The following is a 12,405-nucleotide window of genomic DNA, read 5'->3' as shown; positions in this document are numbered from 1 at the left end:
CAAAGTTCTACCCCATCTGGAGGATAATGCTGTGATTGTAATGGACATTGCACCTTATCATTTCCAACGGTTAGAGAAGATTCCGACAACGTCTTCAAAGAAGGTTGAAATCCAAAATTGGCAGCGATCAAAGAATATTAGCTTTGAAGACTCAATGCTAAGAGTACAGCTACTAAAAATTGTCAGGGAGCGCAAGCTTGAATACCAAAAATATATGGCAGCAGGCCAAAACAAAATTGTCCTTCGCCTGCCTCCATACCACTGCGAGCTCAATCCCATCGAGGAGTTAATATGGGCGGATGTGAAGAAGTCGAGACAAAGATGTGGAAGCTTGATAACATAATAGAGGCACAAATCGATCCACTGATAATTCAGATTGGTGAGGATGACACTACTGATGACGAGACAAATTCATCCAGTTGAATAATTTTGATTAATATTCCTTTTGATTTTACATAAAATAAAAAATATCAATAAAGAAATAATAACGTCTCTTTTCATATAATGCTGGAGTGCGCTGTGAAAAATCCAATGAAAATCTTCTTATATTACACATATTATCTGCATTTTTCCAGTTAAACTGCAAAACTTGTGCATTTCACTCGTTATTATAAAGAAAGTTTTCCTAAGTGTGATATAGCATTTGCGATCAACAAGATGTTGGTTCTGAATACGACCCTGGCCAATTCTTGGGATTTTCAATATCACATGCGCAGGGCATGTCAATGTTTACATCCACTCTATCTTGGATTTGAATTTGCTTTAGGTTCAATTCAATGCCACAAAAACCCAGGCATTGATTTCTTTCAAATAGATAAATGTCTCCAAAACACATATAATGTCAGGCCAGGCAATTCCGCTTTCTGCTTCGATAAGTTTGTTGAAGGTTACTAATATGTCTTGGCACACCTGTGGGTTGGCTACCTATCGGGCGCGTCCCCAGGTGGCGGATAGGGACACGGCCAGGGGCCTGGGGGTCCTGTCCGGGAAACCAATGTGGCCTTACAGACGGGGTCGCCGGTCAGCGGCAGAAATAAGTAGGGTGAGGGGAACTAAAACTCCTCAAAAGCCTTTACGAAACATGTCACCGTGGACCAGCCTACCCAAGCTAGGGTGTGAGAAATCGTGCCGACAGCTGAATGGCTGCAGGGTGATATGCGGTCACGAACGATTCCCTTGGGGAACTGGGCAAAACCTCATTGTAATCAGCCTACCTCTGGTGATGCGAGGCCAAAAGTGACCAACTCTTTCTTTGCTACTCGTGGGAACACACATGAAATAAACAAACAACAGAAACCAATCCCGAGGCTGGACAGAAGTGCTCACCTCAATCTATGGCGATGGCTGGGGATGAACACCTCAATCTACCGCTCGGAATGAAGCTGGACATGGCAGATCACCTCGTGATGTAATACAAAGGTCAAAGCGTAAGCTCATTTGCGGCGCCGAGGCCAAAGGAAGAAAGAGAGCGATAGAGGCAGGAGTGGCAACTATAAGTGCACTCTCCTCCTTTTCCACTCCACCTCCAACAGCAAGGGCACTTCCTGTGGCGGGCGCCAAGAGCTCCACCTTGAATAAAGGCAAGGAACCGGCTGCCCGTGCAGGACAGCGCCCTCACTTGAGCACATCCACGGAGGGAGCCCAAAGAAGGTTGAAGAAGTCGCGCAACGACAGTAATGTCGCTGCACCTCCCAAAACCTTCGCGGAGGCCGCCGTGAGACACCTCAAGGTTGCCAAAGAGAGTGTGTGTTCGGCGAGTCTTGGCCTACACCTACCGATATAAAGGAGATGTCTCCCAGTGACCTGTCCACTTTCCTGGAAAGGACAGCATGGACGATGACCTAGGAGGACAACTGCTCGGGAGGATGTACAATGGGTCACATGTGGCCTTACTGCTGTGGGCCTACACTCGCCGTCCCTACTCTACCGATACAGATGTCTTGGCACAATCATGTGGCTGGAATAGCAAAGGCTGCTTCGCAAAAGCTTGGAGCACTGTTCAGCAACACCTCAGCAACTTTTGATGCTTCATAAAGCTCAGATCAGACCTTCTTTGGAGTACTGTTCTCATGTAGGGAGCTCCGCCCCTAAGTATACCCTGAAGCTGATGGATTCAATCCAGAATAGAGCCAGTGGCCTGATTGGAGACGCCAACATCACTTGCAACCTTGATAGTTGGGAACATCGAATAAAAGGTTGGAAATTTGTCTTTCTTTTATGGGTACTTTCACGAGAGGTATTCAAGTGACTTGACACATTTGATTCCACCAAGAGCAGTACATGTCAAACATACGCGACGAACTGTGACTGCTCGTCGTTTTGAAGTTCACACTTCGAACTTCACTGTTCAAAATCCCTTTCATTTGGAGACCTGCGTTTATGAGGAATGTTTTTGTTGTGCTTGTGGTTTGTCCTTAAAAAAAATAGTAGAAGGACATGAGTTCTTATCACTATGACCTGCTACATTTAGAAGAGGAAAGTTTAAAACTCAATATTTTCGAAATACATTGATTTCATCTCTTGATGACGTTAATTTCGTTAGCGAAACGCGTATCGGGAGACAATATTTCTGTTCTTGTGTGGGACAATTATTTTCAATAGATACACTTTACACCATATCATCCAGATATACCTAGCAGGACTTTTTCTTACCCAAAGGAGTAACGAGCGCAAACGTCCCAATATACAAAACTACCAACATCGTCTTCGTCTTGGAAGTCACCAACTCCACCCCAACACAAAACGCGATCACCAGTTTATGAGTAGCTATAGCTGCGAACAAGTACCACACCTTCTCCACGCTAGCTTCCAACCCCACGGCTAACCCTTCAAACACGGCGTGGAAACTCAAAGCCAGCACCACCAGAAACCCACCAAAGGAGTTCTTTATCGCGGCATCCACATGGTGGTGGTCATGGGAGTGCTTCTCGAAATTCACCGTCGTCTGCGAGTTGAGTAAGTCTTTGTTGGACGTGCTGATGTAGCTGATGTTGCCGTCATCGAACTTCGCCAGTGTCACCCTTGGTATGGTCAGCTCCTTCTTGGAGGAGCATCTTCTGGTGGACAGCGAACGGTGGAGGCCAGCGCTGTGCAGCTTTCTGTCTAGGAAGATGTGCGCTAGCTCCTCCACCAGGTAGACGAAGAAGAACCCCAGGCAGAAGACGATCTCCGAGAGGGGGATCCCGCCTGGCATGTCGGCCACTAAGTGTTGGCGCTTGAGAGCTTCGAAACCTTCCCTGACTTCGGGCTGGAGGTGGATGAACGTGGTGAACAGCAACACTCCTCCTCCGAAACAAAGAAGAAGAGATATCAGCAGGTTCTTATCGCCGTCTACCGATTTTATGGATATCATCTTCGTAAGCTTAATGGGCAGCATACCCAGAAGGAACGAGGTTGCTCCCAGAACTGTCATGGCGACGACTTTGGCCACTAGTAAGTCGTTGGTAGGGGGCGCCTGGATCGTCGAGTTCGTCACTACACTTTCCATTATGTCTGTTTATTTTATCACAGTTTTTGATGAACAATTCGATTCCTCACTCCAATTCTGAGATCTCTTGATTCATGGTCGCATCGAGTGCGGGCAAGTCTGAAAAATAAATAGGAAGATAAATATTTGAACTGCGCTTAGCGGTTGTTAACTTTATATCTAATCAAATGTACACATATTTTCGATTGTTAAAAATGTTGGTAGCGTTTCATGTTGACCCACGATTGTAGAAAAGCATCGTTTACAGTAGTTGTCCAAATGTTTTATGTAATGATAATAAATACAAAAATACAGTGTGTTCCTTAAATGATGTTACTGATAATATCAGGAATGGAACCTTCAAATACAGATAGCTAGATCTTATTAATGGTTCATTGCGTCTTCTTTTCTGTTGAAATTATTCCTGTGCCACCGTGGACCAGCCTACCCAAGCTAAGGTGTAAGGAATTGTGCAGACAGCTGAAGTTGTCCAGTCATTTTAGGTCGATTTAGGCCTGTATTTCGGAAAGTTGACATACCCAGCTGTAAATTTGCATAAACGTTCTATTTTGGCATCATAAAAGTATTCTCAAAATTCACATATGATTCGACGGCCGCAACTTCAAAAATTGGGGGTCAAAAGTCAAAAAACCGACTTTTTGCACGTTTTTAGCCAATATCTCGTTTCCAATGGGTTTAATGCTAATTGTATTCATTATCAATATTGTAGAGAATTAAATTCTCTACAACTTTTGTTTCAAACATTTTTTCATGCGTTGAATCGTTTTTGAGATAGAGGGCAGCGCAAGCGCAGATTAAATATTATTTGAAATCAACTGATTGTCCCGATCGAAATCAGCTCATTTAAGGTTCATAAATTATCACTTAATAAATAATTATAATATCTTCAATATGAATTAAGTCCGTATCCAACATCGCTATTTGATAATGATGGTATGAGGAAAACCACGAAATCGCCACTGTATGACAATATGTCACCCATCAACTTTAATATCGATGAAAATAATGCAATGTTTATTATTGATGGCGGATTTCTTTTACATCGAGTTGTATGGAGTAAAGAAGATACTTTTTCTTTTATTTTTGATAAATACGTCAAGTATTTACAAACACATTATAAATCAAAGATTATTGTTGTATTGGATGGATACTCAGATTACAGTAAAACATAAAAGCTATGGAGCAGCACAGAAGAATGGCTGCAATTTCAAGAACATACGAAGTTTGTTTCGACGAAAGCATGGTTGTACCAATTAGCCAACAAAAATTTCTATCAAGTAGCAAAAATAAAGAAAAGTTGATTACTATTCTTATTGAAAAATTAGAAACTGTTGACATCAACACTTAACAGGCCACAGATGATGCGGATGTTCTCATTATTGAGACAGCTATTGAAGAATCTAAACGTCAAAGAACAGCAATTATAATCGGTGAAGATATTGATTTACTTGTGATTTTAATTGGGCGTACACTATCTCTTGAACAAGAAATTTTCTTTAAAAAAGTTGGCAAAGCAAATGTGAAAACGGAAATATACTCCTCTAAGAGTTTCGACAAATATTCAAGTCTAAAAAACACATTTTGTACCTTCACGCTTTAAGCGGCTGTGATACGACTTCTGCGCTCTTTAAAAAAGAAAAAAAAACGTTTTTCAGAACATTCGAGAAGCTATCTAATTTGGATGAACTTGCCGCAGCATTTGAAGAAAAAACTACCCGGTTTAAAGATTATTATTAGCTATTTATAATGCTCCAAAGTCTAAAGATACTATCGATCATCTTCGTTATGCACAATATGTCAAGCTAACTAAGCTCAATAAATCTGTGCAGTTATCAAATATCCCACCAACAAGTGGAACAGCTCACCAACATTTTAATCGTGTTTATTTCCAAGTTCAAACTTGGTAAGGGCATGATTTGGAACCCCAGGAATGGGGTTGGACAATGCGTAACGGATTGCTAGAACCTATCATGACCATTTAACCACCTGCTCCAGATGAGTTACTCAATACGATATTCTGTAACTGCAAAAGTGGTTGTGGTTCAAGATGTGGATGCAGGAAAGCGGGGTTGCAATGCTCTTTAGCTTGTGGCCAGTGTTATGGGCAAGTTTGTCTCAATGCTGTACCATATGAGACCGATGTTAACGAAGATAGGTCCTTTGATCCAGAAATCATGGAAAAATTGGAAACGAATCTAGGTGAAGATGACAATGAAGATGATGACGCCCTTGAATTTTTACAGCTGCGAGAAGACGACGACGATGAAGAAGAAGAAAATTGAAATTAAAACTCATTACTTTTTTAATTATTTCATCTGTTTTTTTTTAATTCTGACATTCACAAATGTATAAAATGAGATTTTAAAAAAATATTTAAAATTTTATTTCTTTTCTATTCATTTTTATTTATTGAAGAATAATTACTATAGATTAGATTTAAATTATAATGAAATATATATTAAAACATTAAAACAAAAAAAAATCCTCGTACAGAAATATGCACTACAAGCATTTATGCTTAGGTAATTTCTGTACAGGATTATATTATATTATATATTATATTATTATATTATCTGTAACATCAATTGTAAAAATGACAATTATGGAATTAATGATTAAAGTTTTGATTAATTTGATTTGATTGATATTTTTCCCTCTACAAATTTATAACTACACGGGCAGGTAAGTGTTATTAAATAAATTGATACTTAATTGAAAATAAATAATAAATGAAAAAAATATTTAAATATAATGTATTTGTTAATAAAAAATTTAAATTATTTATAATTATTTATTAAGTAATAATTTATAAACCTTAAATGAGCTGATTTCGATCGGGACAACCAGTTGATTTCAAATAATATTTAATCTGCGCTTGCGTTGCCCTCTATCTCAAAAACGATTCAACGTATGAAAAAATGTTTGAAACAAAAGTTGTAGAGAATTTAATTCTCTACAGTATTGATAATGAATATAATTAGCATAAAATCCATTGGAAACGAGATATTGGCTAAAAACGTGCAAAAAGTCGGTTTTTTTGACTTTTGACCCCCAATTTTTGAAGTTGCGGCCGTCGAATCATATGTGAATTTTGAGAATACTTTTATGATGTCAAAATACAAAGATTATATAAATTTACAGCTGGGTATGTCCACTTTCCTAGGCAAAACTCCTGAAATGACTGGACTAAATGGCCGCAGGGTGATATGCGGTTAGGAACGATCCCCTCATTATAAATCAGCCATCCTCTGGTAATGCGGGGCTTTGCCAGTTCAAACCAATCCCGAGGCTGGACAGAAGTGCTCACCTCAATCTATGGCAATCTCAGGTTGAAGAAGCCGCGCAACGACAGTAATGTCGCTGCACCTTCCAAACCCTTCCATTTTGGGCAACAAAAAGTGGTCAATCATCACACGGTATTAGCACTCGCCATTCACAGTAACGTTCCGGCCATTGTCGTCTTTGAAGAAGTACGGCCCGATGATACCACCGACCCATAATTCACATCAAACAGTAACTTTTTCGGGATGCATCGGTAGCTCTTGCAATGCTTGTGGCTGGTCTTTACTCCAGATGCGGCAATTTTGCCTGTTAACGTATCCATTCAACAAGAAATGAGCCTCGTCGCTAAACACAATTTTTCGATAAAAACGTGGATCTTCCTCCAACTTTGCCAGTGCTCATCCACCAAATGTTAGACGTTGTGGGAAGTCGTGTGGCTTCAATTCTTGCACCAGCTGTATCTTATAAAGCCTTTCAGCCAAATCCTTTCGCAAAATTTTCCACGTAGTGGAGTAACAGAGGCCCCATTGCTGCGAACGGCGGCGAATCGACATTTCACGGTCATCACGAACACTGGCGGATACAGCCGCAATATTTTCTTCGGTCCTCACTCTACGTATGCGTGTTGGTGGTTTAATGTCCAATAATGTAAACTGGGTTTGAAATTTAGTCACAAGATTCCGAATAGCTTCCTCACTAGGCCGACAAAAGTGCCCATAAATTGGAAGAAGTGCACGATGCACTTTCTTCACCGAGCATGAATTTTGATAATAAAATTCAATAATTTGCAAGCGTTGTTCATTCGTAAGTCGATTCATGGTTAAATTATAGACCAAACTGAACAAGTTAGACAATGACACAAAACACGATTCACGCGTAATCTGTCAAAAACAGTGTTGCCAAAAAGATTCCAGCAAAAAATCACTCATTAGTTAGATACATGAGGTATGTGAGTGACGAGTCCAATAAGTTATGAATTCTGTACTCCTTTCTGTAATAAATTCAGTGACAAATAAAGTTCTATTCTATTCTATACATGATATACATAGAAAGAAATCAAATTTTAACAGCTTTCTGAATTTGAAAATGATACATAAGGAGTTCCATTTGAAATAATCAACTTTCAGTAAATTTTTCGAACAAACGAAAAACTGTATTTTTACCACCTGGTATTGAGTAACGGAGATTACGTTTAATCCAAACATATCAGCATTTTTAGAAGTAACGATTTCCGAAGAAACAGATTATAGATGATTCCATAAAATTTGCCCCCGTAACAAGATAGCTTCTGCATATCGTTAGGATGTGCGAACGAATAGGTAAATCAGTTCGATAAATACTTTGAAACATCGATAAACTGATCAACACTTCGCAGGTCTGTTATATTTGCGTCCTTAAAATGACATAACTAGTCATTCGGTTTCTTCATTTTCAAGCGTCCTTATCTGCATAGGCGTAGTGTGTTCTGTTTCTTGTGAAGGTGACTTTGTTTTGTATTTATTAAATATATTTTATTATATTTATTAAATAGACTGTTATATTTATTAACTTTAAAATATAAGATAGAGTTGGCCGATACCTGTTTTTAAAATACATTATCATAGATTTTCATCACATTCACACTGTGAGATAATTAGTTGACCTAGTCATTAAACTCAGGTATAAATGTTCGTTAAACTCAGGTCATTGATTAGTTCCTAGAATATTATTAGTTTCTAGGTAGATGGTAATATTTCAAAAAGTATATATAAATCACAATGTATGTAGAATTCAGTTTGTTAGTGAACACGCTTGAAAAAGCTACTGTGTAGCGAAACACGTGTTGCGGATTTGTTAATCTGTTCTAGTGTTAATCTCACACTAAAGTGTTTTTCATAATACATCAACTTTAAAATAGTTTTTGAGGTAAGTAAACAACTGACAAATAGCTGAATAATATGATTGAATTTTATTATATTTTGGTACGCCTCTGCAGAGACCAACTCTGCAGAGGATTACCCGTTGGTCACTTCAAGTGGGACGTTACTAATGAATCACCTTCAATTGAAAATTGTTATAGTATAGGGGAAACATCAATAAAAGTTGTCGGGTAATTGTTGTAGATTCGAAAAACGATATTATATACAGGATGTTTCATTTGAAAATCAAAGTTTCTACTACTTTCTACTGGAAGTGGCAATACCGCATTTTCTAAAATATTTCAGTTAATAATAATAATAATATTTAATTTCCAAAAGACTTAGTACAATATGTATAGGAATAGTCGGGACAACAAAAGGTAAAAAAGTAAAAAGTAAAAAGATTGATAAGCTAGACAGTAACAGGCTTATCACCAATTACATATTAAAATATTCATCCAATGAATAAATTCATTTTTCAATTAAAAATTTTTTCAGTATCTTGTTGAATTTCCTACATTCATTGACATTTTTTATATCGTGGGGTAGTCTGTTATAGATTCTCAGCCCCATATGATCAGGTGAGTTATAAGTGATTTTATATTTGCAAAATGGAATGTGAAAATGATTTTTTTGACGAGTGTTAACGTCATGCAGGTTTGCATTTCTGTTGAATTTAGTTTTATTTTCATGAACATAATTACAAAGTTCATATATGTAGAGTGAAAATAATGTCAATATGTTATATTTAACAAACAGTCCTCTAGCAGAGTTCGTGGAGGAAACGCCGGCCACAATTCTTACAACTCTTTTTTGCATGATAAAAACGTCATTTATTGAAGTGGAGTTGGCATACAAACAAATTCCATACCTGATTCGAGATGCTACTTGGGAGTGATATAAGGATAGTAGTTGAGGCTCCTCCAGGACCTGCTTGAGACTTCTGAACATATAGCATAAAGAATTCAATCTTTCATTCAAATAAGTGCAGTGACTTTTCCAGTTCATATTTTCATCGACAACTAGTCCGAGAAATTTTACTTCGTTTATGTTACATATTAGTGTGTCACTAACGCAAACATTTAATGAAAGACAATTTTTTTGCCAATTATGAAATTTGACGATTTGGGTTTTCGTTGCATTCAGATATAAAGAATTTAGGCTACACCACTCGTTTATAGAACTGAGAACTTGTTCGCATTTCTGTTGTGCTGCAATTTCATCCTTGTCCGATATTATCACAGAAGTATCATCAGCGTACATGGTAGCAGGGATCCCTGTAAGGTATTTCTCAAGATCATTGGTATACAATAAAAATAAAATTGGCCCCAATATAGACCCTTGTGGAACTCCTATGTTAACCACTTTAGTTTCAGAATTAACGAATGTGTTTGCTCCGGAAATACGTTCCGGAGCAATGTCCTAATATGCTCTCCATTGAATTTTCAAAGTGAGTCAGCCTGTATAATCAATATTGTTATGACATTTTCATGAAAAATATTTACATAATAATAAATAGATATGCCCACTAAAAAAATATTAGGAATAAGATGAATCCATTGAAGCGTCGACGAATGGTCTAATTTTCACATGACTATAATTCAAAATAAGCTTATAGATTTGTTATAATCTACGCAGTACAGTAGCCTTTTGTTCTCTGAACAACATTATTTTCACTGCAATATAAATAAATACCGGTGATTATATTATCGCGCTTTACCTTCAAATGACACTCCACTTATATTATAGTTAACATCTAATTCCAGTTTTAGAAATCGCAGACAGCCACGGTATTCGTGAATGTGGAAAGTTGTGTTATTCTACATGTTGGCAATAATATTATCGTTGCTCTTAGGACATATCAGAAATAGCGGTTGTTGAACCGACTATATTCGACAGAAAGGTGAATGATTTAGCAAACGAAGAAAACTACCAGCATTTTATTGGTAAATTAATTGAGGAACATAGAAAGTTATTGGATATGTTTATTTCAATTCCAGTTGTTGTGTTCTAAATTCCTATGTCAAATAAGTGTTTATTGTTCAAATTTTCTGTTTCTGGCAAAGAAATGCTTTGGCTTTTAACTTCTCATTTTCATTCAAAATAATGTGGGAATAATTTTCAAAAGAGAGGAAAAAAATAACTAATTTTAAAATTATTGCTTGCAAACAGGTAACTTTCAGACACAAACTAGAAGAAAAATCCCTCTTGTAACAGCTACTTTCATATAAATAATGAATCAGACGAAAGAAAAATACTTTTATAGGAACACTAGAATATACAAAAAACACTTCTATTCAGTTTGTATTCCAAACATCCGTTATGGAATTGAAACAGATATCAATCACAGGATTGCTACAAAATAAAGTATATGAAAGAGGTAAAATTTCGCTTACACTGTCATCCTCAATAGTGGACATTCGATGTTTCGGAATAAGATACTTGCCTTCTTGTATTTTCAGCATCAATCTTGATAACATTACAAGATGTAATTTTGTTTCGAGAGGGACTTTTTTTTCCAGTTTGTGTCTGTTTGTTACTTCTTTGCATGATCTACACATCTGCATGTTCTATTATTGTTTGCTGTTTTGTTTGTTTCCGTGGCCTTCATAAAAAAAGGGGTTTGAAACACAGAGTGTCCCAAAATTATGTTGTTCAATATCTGTTCCGTTCTGTTTTTCCGTTAATCAGCTGTCGCCCCCATACGAACGACAACTCTCGGAAGTTGAGTAACTTGTGCGAGCTAAGGACTAACGAGGTCTTACCTTTTAACGTGTGATTCCTAACACGGTTGCAGAATTATCCTAGCTTCAATCAGATGAGTTCTCTCAAGAAAAATATCTAGTCGAGGCAGGAATCGAACCCACGGTCTTCCGATCGTGAGTCGGGCGCACTACCACCGCGGCCAATTCCACAACGGAAATAAGAATATTTTTGATGAAATAGTTGACACAATTCGTTTATAATGGTTATTTTAGTACCTTACACGTGTTTCGATCACCAAGTGATCATCTTCAAGAGGAAGATTAAACCACAGTAAGCCCCCTCACTTGTTTGGACTACCCAAAATCTACAAGAAGGATGTTCCGCTCAGGCCGATCATCAGCTCCAGAGATTCGACAACCCAAAACTTGTCTAGAACCATGAGAATACTGAACTAGACACCTTGAAACACATCAACAGCGTAAGACCTTTCATAACTTTCACAATGGAGAAAGAAGTCCACAACGAATTGCCATTCTTAGACGTATTGCTGAAAAGGATCGACACTAAGTGGGAAACATCTGTATACCGAAAACCTACGCAAACGGGACAGTATCTGAACCAGAAATCCAACCACCAGCAATCGACTAAAAGAGGAAACATCAAGACTCTATTAGACTGTGCTTTCAGGCTTTGTAATACGAAGGAAGGTCTCGAGAAGGTACTAGACAACATCAAAAATGATCTCCAACGGAATGGCTACTCCAAAGCCATGATGGAACAGACTTTGGCTAAAGAGCCTCGCAAGAAAGAGAAGCCGTCACAACCAGTGCTTGTACTTCCCTAAATCAGAACCTGCTTTACTATCCGTAGCAGACTCACGAAAACCAGGCCACCAAACGCAGACTGCGATTCCAAGAATTGCATTTACCAGATACCCTGTGAGTGAGGAAAATCCTATGGCGGTGAAACAGCGAGGGGAAACCAGCAAATCAGGAGTAGCAGAGCATGTTTGGACCCATTATCATAACATCG

At 38.0% G+C, this 12,405-nt stretch overlaps 1 protein-coding gene across 2 annotated transcripts in view; it reads right to left on the bottom strand.

Moving 5' to 3' along the window:
- Positions 1 to 12,405, bottom strand: part of LOC111504606 (zinc transporter ZIP1) — a 57,114-nt gene that overhangs the window by 32,426 nt on the left and 12,283 nt on the right. For both annotated transcript variants that reach the window (XM_074180955.1, XM_074180961.1), the window contains exon 2: positions 2,653 to 3,586. In XM_074180955.1, the coding sequence (XP_074037056.1) occupies positions 2,653 to 3,487 (835 nt within the window). In that variant the 5' untranslated portion in view covers positions 3,488 to 3,586. The remainder of the gene's footprint in view (positions 1 to 2,652; positions 3,587 to 12,405) is intronic.

Source organism: Leptinotarsa decemlineata, unplaced genomic scaffold (assembly GCF_025532065.1).
Source record: "Leptinotarsa decemlineata unplaced genomic scaffold, Ldec_3_MD MMD2_P_RNA_scaffold_2, whole genome shotgun sequence".
NCBI lineage: Eukaryota > Metazoa > Arthropoda > Insecta > Coleoptera > Chrysomelidae > Leptinotarsa > Leptinotarsa decemlineata.
The sequence above is the reverse complement of the archived record's forward strand: the minus strand, read 5'-3'. Positions and strand labels throughout refer to the sequence as shown.